At 46.6% G+C, this 11,664-nt stretch overlaps 1 protein-coding gene across 26 annotated transcripts in view; it reads right to left on the reverse strand.

Annotated features, from left to right (window-relative positions):
• MAPK8IP3 (mitogen-activated protein kinase 8 interacting protein 3) overlaps nucleotides 1–11,664 on the reverse strand; it is a 76,369-nt gene extending 64,705 nt beyond the window's left edge. For all 26 annotated transcript variants that reach the window (XM_074886615.1, XM_074886612.1, XM_074886609.1 and 23 more), the window contains exon 1: nucleotides 11,271–11,664. In XM_074886615.1, the coding sequence (XP_074742716.1) occupies nucleotides 11,271–11,588 (318 nt within the window). In that variant the 5' untranslated portion in view covers nucleotides 11,589–11,664. The remainder of the gene's footprint in view (nucleotides 1–11,270) is intronic.

The raw sequence follows: 11,664 nt of genomic DNA on the forward strand, positions 1-11,664 counted from the left end.
GTCTTGCAGATCACAGAATCACAGAATCATCTAGGTTCGAAAAGACCTTGAAGATCATCCAGTCCAACCACTGACCTAACACTGACAGTTCCCAACTACACCATATCCCTAAGCACTGGGTCAACCTTACTCTTAAACACCTCCAGGGATGGGGACTCCACCACCTCCCTGGGCAGCCCATTCCAACGCCCAACAACCCCTTCTGGAAAGAAATACTTCCTAATATCTAGTCTAAACCTTCCCTGGTGCAATTTGAGGCCATTACCTCTTGTCCTATCACTTGTTACTTGGTTAAAGAGACTCATCCCCAGCTCTCTGCAGCCTCCACAAGACTGGGAGGTGCCATCAGCACTGAAGAGAACAAAACTATCACAGGGTAAGAACTGGATAATGCTGAAAACCAGAGCAATACTGGGACTGAACAGGACATGAGTGCAAGGGCACACACATAGGAACAGCCATTTCTGTTGTGATGAGGAGGGTCAAGAGGAAGGAGCTGATGACAGAACGATTAGTTGATCAGACCCCACCGTGATGTGCTCTAGGCCAGGTGCAACTGCAGTGTGAGGAGGGCAGAGAGGAGACAGACATGCTGCCGCCTTCTGCCACGCCATGTCATGCTGACTGCGCTGGACCATGCCAACAAAGGTGACAGCCCTCAGATAAATCTTATTACTAGGACTTTGAGAAAGGAGGTGTGACACAGGGACACTCGTAGGAGAGCATGCATGCCACTGTACGAAGCACTGGTAAGATGTACCTGGAAAACCACTCATCATTTCTACTCCCCTTCAGGGAGGATCAACCCAAGCACCAGATACGGCTAAGTGTTACGCAAGGAAGAGGGGGATGAGGGAATCTGTACAACAAGACTAGGCTGGCCAGGTGACACATGGACACCTCCATGCTAGCAGGACACATGGCACAGGCCAGCTCACCTGCCTTCTTCGATGAGGGAACAGAGAGCTTGGCTCCAACACCTAGCAAATGCAGACCAAGATAGGACAGGACCAGTTTCCATTAACACAGCAAAGACATAAATATTTGATACAGTAAAAACTTCCTAACACTAAAGGACAATGCTGGCACAAGAACAAACCAGTAAAACCAGGCCATGAATAAAAAAACCCAACTCCACTACAATTTAGAAGAAGGTAAGAGCAGAGGCAGGAGATTTAACTAATGGTTTTAATACAAAGCTTGATATATTTATGAAACAAATTATATAACTCAGTTGCCTGCAATACCAAGAGAGTGGACATGCTGACTCAGGAAGTCCCTTCCAGTGCTACTGTCCTAAGTTTTTAATTAAGAATGGGTGTCTTTCTAAGAATGCTAGAGGCAGAACAGTTACAGATTTGGTGCAAAAATTACCATGCGGTAAGAAGCCCATAGGGATCAAATCTGGAGCAACTCACCTTAACCCAAGATAGTCCCCAGAGCTATAACTACACACACTATAGTTACCCACTGTCCTGGTTTGAGTGAGTGGCAGGAGTTTTTGATAGCAGGGCAGGGGGCTACAGCAGTGACCCCCTGTGAGAAGCTTCTCAAAGCTGCCCCAGCTCCAAGTCAGACCCGTCTTTGCACAAAGGCCAGGCCAATTAGCTGCATCTCTGCAATAAGGTATTTTAAGGGGAACCTGGGAGGAGTTGTGGGAGTTGTGAGGAGAAGGTGCGCCCGAGCAGAGACACACACACACACAGAGCAACATGTCGGGGTGACCCACACACCCGTGGGAGTGACTCATGTTGCAGATGGTTTGTGGAGGACTGTCTCCTATGAGAGGGGGACCACGCAGGAATAGGGGAGGGATGCCACAAGTTTCCCCCCTCCCCAAAAGTGGAAGAAGCAGCAGGACTGACGGCACCCCCCATTCCCTGCCCCCTGTGCCGCCTGGGGGAGGAGGGGGGGGACAGAGATATAGGGAGCAAAGCTGAGCCCGCAAAGAAGGGAGGGTTGGGGGAAGGTGTTTTCAGCATGTGGTAATGCTTCTCACAGTCCCACTCTGTCTGTTAGGTGTTGTTGTTGTTGTTGTTAGTGTCTGTATGAAATTTTATGTTTTTTCTTCCCCTAACAAGTCTATCTTTTACCTGTGCCATAATGGATGAGATCATTCCTCTCTGTCCTTCTCTATTTCCTGGGCCTTTTGCTTTATTTTCTCCTTCCCAGCGCTGGGGGGGAAGGGGGAAGTGAGCAGCTGCATGGTACTCAGATGCCCTCTGAGCCCAAACCACAACACATACATAGTTAATGCTAATATTACCTTATGTGTGTGTATAAACATATAGTAATAGACCATTCAGTATTAAAACAACAGGTTGAGTGGATGCTGGACACCCATCACGCTGTGACACGCACAGCCCTCCTGCTTCACACACTGCCTCCACAACAGGCTGTACGACAGAAGCTGGACACGTGGACCGAGGCATTCTCAGTAAAATTACATGGTTAATACTAGTTTAAGATAAATTTCCTTATTTCAAGAGTGTAGATGTTAATTTTCTCCCAAATCACAGAGATGATCATACCACAAGTGCAGCAAGCGGAGAGCACCCAACAACCACTATCTTGCCTCCCTGTTTTTTCTTTCTTTCTAAATTCTTTCAGGTATGATATTACTTTATTGAAGTCACAGTTTTCTGCTTCCTGCATAGCTTAGCCCAAACCTCAGTTTAGGGAGATAAAAGATACTGATGTACTGTTTTTAAATGTTGAACAGAAACAGAGCATGGATAACATCGATAATAAAACAAGTATTAATGGAATAAACATTTTAAAAAGAAAAAAAAACAAAATTATGCAAGCTAGTAATGTAAACTTCATGAGGACTAAAATATATTTGTATATATTTTTGTATCTGGAATTATGGTGCAAATTATGTGGCAATTTCAATCCAGCTCATCCTACGCATTACAAAAGCCACCCAGCTCAAGGAATGAGTAAGAAGGAAACCATGGAGGTGAGACTAAGGTGGGGCTGGTAAAATGTAGGCAGTGTTTCAAATAACTGGAATTACAAAGATGCTGCAATTGCATTTCATGCTGCTACAAAAGGTGGCTGTGATGAAAAATTGTGTTAAACCACATAACTATCCTGAGACGTGTTAAACTATTATTTTATGGATTTAAAAATTCGTAACAAAGTGAGCAGATTTGCCAGGGACCACTGTGCAGGTGAGCAGCAGAGCAGCCATCGAGACTCCAGCAGAACAGGTAGCAGGCCTGTAGGAAGGGCAAGGTGTGCTGGCAGGGCCCTAGGATAGGGGTACAGCCCCTGCTGAAGCCACAGCCACCAAGGAAGGAAGGAAGCTGACAGCCATCACCAGATGAACAACCCCAACACCACGGTCGCGATCAGCGTGGCAGTCAACGGAGCCTGTGATGTCCCTGAAGCTGAACACGGGGCATGTGTTCTGCTGGACCGGTACCTCCACAGAGAGGACAACTCATGAGACATGATGGCAAGGAGCGATGGGAACTGATATGTTTGGAAAGCCTGATTCCTCATTAAAAAGTGATTTAAAGATAGGTAGCATATGGACAGTTTCTATTGCCTGTCACAAATCAATTCTGTTAGCTTTCTTTAAATTAATAAAACTTGTAAACCGACAAGTATCCAAATTAATTTAATCTGATCAGTGTAGGCTTCATATCATTTATCAGAAACATTCAGAATAACTAATCAAGCATTTTTAGCAAGTGACTTTCCAACAACTGTCCTGTAACAACATCTCTAACATGCTAAAAAAATTCTGTAGTTTTTACATTTAACATTCTAGTTTTTCCATTTAAAAAAGCATTCTGCACACAAACTTTTTATAGAGAGAAGATCAAAAAAGTAAAGGGAATGACAAGCTGCTACTGCATTTCTAAGAGCGTTTTTTCCTCTGCCTGACCCCAAAGCATTACATCTTATATTTTAGCTCTTAGTCTGCATTTGGTACCCCTCCATCAGACCAGTCTGGCTTCTCACCAACAGAACACATCTCTCTCCTGCATCTCAAAACCAGTGCTGACTAGTCTGCCACCAAGACAGATCCCGTGGGACACGAGGTCCCGGGAACAGACCGGCACATTCTGCATCTCATGATGCCGCACTGCTGCCAGCCTGGGTTTCATCTGCGCCGTTGCCCCCGGTCCACATCCTATCACGTGCCGACTCGCCTTACTCCTGATGGAGTGATGCACAAAGAAGGAAGCAAATTAAAACAGGGCAGACCGTCATAATACTAAAATCACACTGTGGAGACGGAAGAGAAAGGCTGCTGCTCTTAAACCTCTGCAGAGAGCCTCTTCCTGGTGTCACGTTCACAAGAGTAGGGGCAGGGCAGGAAACAATCCAGAACTGCAGCAAACCCTCCTTCCGCTTGCAGAGGCAGCTCTCAACCCTCACATCTGAGTAGGGAAAAGGCACCATTTAACGATTTCCCAGCAAATGCCCCTAGCTCACCTTCAAGGAAAGGAAAGAATGATCTCTATCACAGTTATTTGCATTAACATCCATCCTAGTCCTGCATCAGGAGACACGCAACAGAATGTTAAATCTTACAATCCAATTTAGTTTTATTGCTACAGTTTTTATGTAAGGAAAGGCACACTCAGAATCTGAAGATAACCATCCCTCACATGGTGGACATGCTGATTGTAGGCCAAAGCAGTGACGAGATTGTCACTACTGGTAAGGATGGCTAGTAAGTTTATTTTACCATTTAAGAGGGAAGGGAGAAAGTTAGAATCATTATAACTAAACCTCCCTACTTAGATATGAATTTGAAACACAAAGGTCTCCAGAAACATTTTTTGTTGTTGTTTACTTTTTAAATGTATGGAGTTAATTTTATTATCTTCAGTTGCTGAGCTTTAATCATAACCTGCAATATTGCAATCAATTCTGAATTATGTTCAAGTGACATCACTGACAACAGACATAAGAGAAAAAAGAGAAAACATTAATATCCCAATGATTTAAGGTTTGTCTCACCCAGAAGATATAGGATCACTTTACAGACACTCACACTTGTGTTGTTTTTTTACCTCTGAACAACTAAAATGGGTATATTTTGGAAACTTACAACAAGGAGGAAAATATCATAAATATAAAATCTAACATCTGTATACTCCGTAGAAAAAAATCATTACAAATATCACAGTACTTTTCACGAAAATGAAGAATCTAGTTTCCCCGGGACCGACAGCTTTTGTAAATCAAGACAATTGCAAAAGTGGACCCAAGGTGGATTGGAAGAACCCTCTAATAACGACACGGATTCTGCCGCCCATTCTGTTGGTGCAATCCAGCAGTGCCCGCAGGCTCTAGAAATGGATGAAGAGGGATCTGAAGAATAAAGAGACAGATCTTGCACACAGATGGTTGTGCAGTAAGTCTGCATTTCATGCTTGCCAGTTACTTTCAACTGCATATAGTGGAAAGGATCCACGTGATACGCAAAGCCTTTCTTTATCTGGTATCTGCTATTCCCAAATGCTTTCCTCCTCTGATGCTATGAGGTCACCATCAAGCTGCAGAAACTACCATTAATCAGCTATTTGAGAGGTCAGGTTTCAGGGTAGGGAAACAGAAAGTGCCTTCCCAGGCTGCGATTCATTTCACAGAGAAAGAAAATACAAGGCAGAAATGGAAAAAGCACTCACAGTGGAGAACAGCAGAGGTTGGAGCACAGAGCATCCCTACTATCACCCTTCCTCACCATCTTCTTAAACGGAATTAGTGTACGAAGGAAGGACAATACTCAAAGTATCCCTTAACAAAAGTGGGGAGTGGATTTTCAAAAGCCTTTCTGTTGTCTGAGACGCAGATATGAGCTAGTGAACTTGCAATATTGTCACTGAGTTGGCAAGCTCTTTATGTACCTCAAGCCATACAAAAACCTGTGGCAACTACAGTCTGTGCCTCTCACAAAGCACCATTTCTTCCCAAAACACTGCCCACTGATTTTCAAACAAAACACCGGAGGCATCTTATTACATAAAAATAAATACTGGTAAGTGAACATGGTTTTCATGCAAAATAACAATGCAAATAGCAAGCCATAAAGAGGAAGCGATGGCTATGGCAACATGCCATCAGAAGATGGAGATGTTGATTTTTTTTGGAAGTGAGAAAGGATGACACCAGGTGTCTCTAAATACCTGAAGAGAAGGTGCAGAGAGGATGGAGCCAGGCTCTTCCCAGTGGTGTCCAGTGACAGGACAAGAGGCTGTGGGCACAAACTGGAACACAGGAGGTTCCCTCTGAACACTGGGAAACTCCTTTTCACTGTGCGGGTGACTGAGCACTGGCACAGGTTGCCCAGAGAGCTGGTGGAGTCTCCATCCTTGGAGATATTCAAGTGCTGCTTGGATATGGTCCTGGGCAACCTGCTCTGGGTGACTCTGCTTGAGCAGGGTGGGTGGACCAGATGACCTCCAGAGATCCCTTCCAACCTCAACCAGTCTGTGATTCTGTGAAAGCACCCAGAGCACAGATACACCCATGGGGAAGTCCAGAAGATGACAACTCAAAAGACCTACTAGGAACGTCACACGCGGCAGCACACGCTGCTTCAAGGTGCTCTGTGCTGCCAAAGCTCGCGTCACCTGACCGGGCAGCTCGGAGCAGCACTGCCCATCCCTCGGTGGGGTCCAACAGCAAGAAAATCGATCTTTGAGAACTGCAGCCTGGAAGGCTCTGCCACATGGTCACACGCTGTCTCCTCGCTCCCAGAGCCAAGCAAAGGCCCAGCCACGCTGACAGGGGCAGCATCACCTGCCCTCCAACGCCTGCAGCCTGGAAACACACCTACCACCACAGGCAGAAGAGCCATCATTTAGAAACAACAGCCACATTTGCTGAGACAGAGGTTTCCTTCACCACCTTCCAAAGGAGGTTGCTTCAGGAGCTGGACTGCCATAGCACAGAACACGAGCTACAAAAGCCTTTCAGGAGAGGGTCAGACCTCCTAACCAGCACTAGGTACTTATCACTATACCGTACATGTATGCATGTTAAATGAGCATCCACTTTAAAAATTCTAAGGAGCATTAACCGATGTTGCAAATCAATTGACCAAGACCTTACTTTCCTATTAACGCACTTTTTGTTTCTTTGGACAGCCACCACCATTCCCTTGAGATGTAAGAAATTTCACTGGAAGCAGTTTTCATGCAACCAGACGTCAGAAGACCACCTCCACGCGCGGCAGGGATCTGCCTTGCTTTTCTGCCCTCCAGGAAGCAATGCTAGTGTTCACCAACCGTCCCCACGCTTCTGTGCTTCTTGTCTGTGAAAGCTTTTACACGTATTTACATGTGCACACTAATCTTGGAATTAGTGCCCAAACTTGACTGACAATCTCTGCAGAAATCAGCACTTAGGGCACACAGTGGTGGTTTTCTTCAAGAGAAGAAGAATCCAGAACATTAGGAAAGCGACTTATATAAAACAAAATGTCTCATTAAGAGTGGATCCAATAAAGCTTGTCTTCCCTGGGGATTTCTGCTGGTTTCCCCTAGTCTTTATCCCATCCCAACTCTACCCCTACTGCCTTCTGAGCAGACACCAGGAAGAGTCGGTGTTTGCACGCTGGACCCACCAGTCCCAGACCCACACGGTGACTGTCCTGCTGCCAACCTGCATGCTGGCAAGCTCTGCCTGTCTCTCCTCCAGGCAGGACCTCCGCTTGGTCCTTCTCTCTTATGGTTTTCATCAAAAAAAAAAAAAAAGAAAATTATAACTAGCCCTTTTTTTACAAATACAGCTGAGAGCAATGACCAGCTTCCTAAGTTATTGGGGGTGACTGCCTAACAGAGTGGTGATATAAGCTTCATTTCCTTAAGAAATCAAGCTAAACCCAATACTTAGCCAGTAAAAATAAATAAATAAACCACCGTGTGTTAGTATACACCACCACAAATACCAGGGCCACAAAGGCAGTAAACGGACTGGAGCATCTTTCATAAGAGGAGAAGCTGAGAGAGCTGGGGCTGTTCAGCCTGGAGAAGAGAAGGCTCCAGGAGATCCTACCAGCGTGTTTCAGTACCTGCGGGGCGGGAGCGAGGACGAGGGAGCCAGACTCTTCTCTGGACAAGAGGCAACGGGCACAAATTAAACCACACAAAATTCCATCTGAACACAAAGAAGCACTTTTTTACTGCGAGGGCGGTCGAACGCTGGCACAGGTTGCCCAGAGAGGTTGTAGAGTCTCCATCTGTGGAGAGGCTCCAACTCGGACTGGACACGGTCCTGGACAACCTGCTCTGGCTGATCCTGCTTGAGCAGGGGGTGCTGGACTACATGATCTCAGGAGGTCACCACCAAACTAGACAATGCTGCGATTCTATGAAACACTATGCCATGCAAGCAATAATCACCCTATGTTCATACATAATACAAAACAGATGGAAGAAAACCAAACCACCAGAAATCTGGTGCAATCCCACACCTTCAGGAGCTCGCGGGTCACAGAAAACTGAAGTGTTGTGTACTAAGCATTGTAATCACAAAGACTGACAGCACCACCTTATTTCAAGGAACTTCTATTTTCAATCCACTTGCCTAGGTGCTTCTGCTGTCCTATTTTAGGACAACTGCAAAATACGGAGTCACTCTGCAGCCCAAGTGTTTAGACAATAAAGCAATAATTTGCTTTTGGCAAAGATTGTTTTAAAAGATAATATATAAAATCATCTTAGAGAAAGAGACAGAAGAGTAATGAGAAGGAAAACTTTCCTTTATAGCATTTAGCAAAGGTGAAATGAAAGTTGTCAGAAACAGCCTAATTTAACCAAACATACCTATGGAGTCTGTTTGTGCACAATTTCTGCATAAAGACAAAACAACATGATTTGATGGTTCTGCAGCTGTAGTAACAAGATGACACAACTCTAAAATTTTTCTCCAGAGAACAATGCCCACTTGTGGTTTCAGTTACTTTGAAATTAATAAACTAATATAAAGTAATTATAACTCAAGGTATTTTGACCTGGTATTGTGAGAGAGGATCAGATCGGTTTTTCATCTCCAAGTCCCAACCTCTCAGTGTAACTTTAAGTGTTGTAATTAACACTCATATGCAGAGAGGAATCAAGACTGGGGTCAAATCCTGTTCCCAGAGGAGGATCCTCCCGCTTAAAAGTGAAGATCTCACCCCAAGACTTGAGGCGCAGCACAGGAGGCTGAACGCTGCTTGAGAACAGGAATTCACATTCTGGTGGGAAAATCATTTTTCTATTTTCTGATTGTTTACAATTATCCGGTGGACAGCAGAATTCTCTGTAATACATTGATTTTCACCTCCATAACATGTAATTTACCACACAGTAAGCAGCATATGGGAAACAGGTGCAGATAAATAATGTACTTTTTGTTATATGCTGGGGAATAACAGCCATATATTCCATAGATGATCTTGTAACAGGGATTATGTAGAGGCAGAACACTCATTTGCTCCCATGAAAAGCACATTATCTATTCCTTTTTAGTAACAAGTCTCCTTGTAGACACTTTTTCTCCCAACCTACACCGAGCTGTGCATAAGAGTGACAGAGTACCATCATTATCGGTGCTTTTTACATCTCAGCAAACAGTACCCTGCTGTAGTTCCTGAGTTTCCTTGCAGGAAATGTAACTTGTCACTACATTTGCTTCCAAGAAAATACATCCTGTATCTAGTAAGTCAAGAACAGAAATCCACCCAAGTCCAAAGATGCAAGATCATTCCAACTGGACTGTTCCATTCCCCATCTGTAGTCTCATTTTTTTCCGCCCATAAATAGTGCACTTTTTAAAAATTTTATTTCTTAGAAGCTGCAAAATACTGTCTCTACGCAACATTTAGTAAGTCTCATGTACTCACAATCATTTTTCAATCCCTGTATGGATTCGAAAGAATTTTAGAAGATTATTTATTAGGCCATTAATACTTAATCAAAACTAAAACTTTAACTGACTGGCTCTCGCTTTTAGTATTAGTAATGGACCACAAGTGTCCTCCTCATCAAATCAGTGAGATTCTTCCACACAACTATTAAGCAACAAGAACACGTCTGTGAAAATGCCGCATGGTGCTTTACACTGTTCTCCAATTCAAAAGCTGTTATTTCATTAATCACCCCTTATCAAATCAGAACTTGACTCCTAGTAAGACTACTGAGTCTTAAGTCTTCTGCTCTTAGACTAAAAGATGGAAAAAAAACCCACTTTTTAAGAAGTTCTGTAAGTGAAAAGAGGCTGACGTGGTGGTGACGGACCTTTTCCACCACCAAGGCTTTATCCCAGTTCACAGACTATTACTTCAAGAGGCTGAAGAGCGAACCCTGTGGTGCCCAGGCCTCAGTTATGGCTGAAAGGATGATCTTGATTTCAGCAGGGGCAGGCGCAGATGTAGGAAGGAGGCAGAGTGCAAGTCACCTCCCCTCTCTGTTTTGGCTACATCTGAGCCTTTGTAACGCAAGGACTGTCGTCCCTTCCATCAGAGGGGCTGCTTCTTCTCCTGATCCCCTTCCAACCCCCCCTCCAGCTGAGCAGCTCTGACATGGCTCTGACTGGATGAAGCCCCAGCCCAGGACACGGCGGACGTAACTCTGGAACTCTTGTATTAGGGCTCCAGAGGTAGTTCTGCTACAAACAAGTTTCAAAAATCTGATGGTATATTCTAAAGGTAATTTCTTGCTCCAACTAAACAGCTTACTGCTGACATTAAAAAATGTCAGCCACACAGCTGCACAGAAATTGTCAGTTTCTAGAAGTAATTTTTAAACCACAAATTAGCATAAATGTCAAGTCCTCTGTGCGTTGTTGCCATTCCGAAGTGAATTCTTCACATCCCCTGGACTGCGGCTATTTTGGGTCGGGTTTTTTCCCCTCCTGCTCTCACGGGGCCGCTCAGCCGCAGAGGCCCTGGGGAGGGGCCGGGCCGGGCCGTGCGCCCCGCGGCCTCCCGGCGCAGGAGCGGGGATCACGCCCGGGGAGGGCGGCCCCAGCCCCGCGCCCCCCCGCCCCCCGCCAAGGGGACGCGTCCCTCAGAGCCCGCGCCCTCCCCTTCCAGAAGGTACCGCCGGCCGCGGCCCCGGGGCTCCCCCGCCACCCCAGCGCCCCGCCCCGGGCCTCGCCGCGAGGGGACCCGCCGGCGGCAGCCGATCGCCGAGACCAAAGCGAGGCCTGCGAGCAGGCGGCGCCGCCACAGGCCCCGCCGCCCCCGCCGCCCCTCAGCCGCCGCGGTGCCCCCGCCCGGCGGGCGGCCAAGATGGTCGCGGGGCGGCGTCGCTCACCTCCTCGGCCTGCTTGCGCAGCGCCTTCTCCCGCTCGTACTGCGTGAGGAGCTGCTCGTTGTCCTCCCGCAGCAGCTCCAGCTCCACCTCGTGCTCCTGGTTGTCGGTGAGCACCGAGTCCAGGTTCTCCAGCACCGTCACCACCAGCGGCATCAGCTCCTTCACCACCTCCTCGTCGTAGCAGTGGATCAGCCGCTCGAACTCGCGGTAGATGCTGTTGGCGAGGCCCGAGACCCGCTCCGACATCACCGACCCCGAGCAGTAATCGTCGCCCGGGTACCCCCCCACGCCGCCATCGTCCAGCTGGATCTCCAGCATCCTGCCGGCCGTCGGGCCCCCGCCCAGCCCAGCTCCGCTCCGCTCCGCTCCCCGCCGCCGCCGCTGCCGAGGCCGC

This window comes from Strix uralensis, chromosome 16, assembly GCF_047716275.1.
Source record: "Strix uralensis isolate ZFMK-TIS-50842 chromosome 16, bStrUra1, whole genome shotgun sequence".
NCBI lineage: Eukaryota > Metazoa > Chordata > Aves > Strigiformes > Strigidae > Strix > Strix uralensis.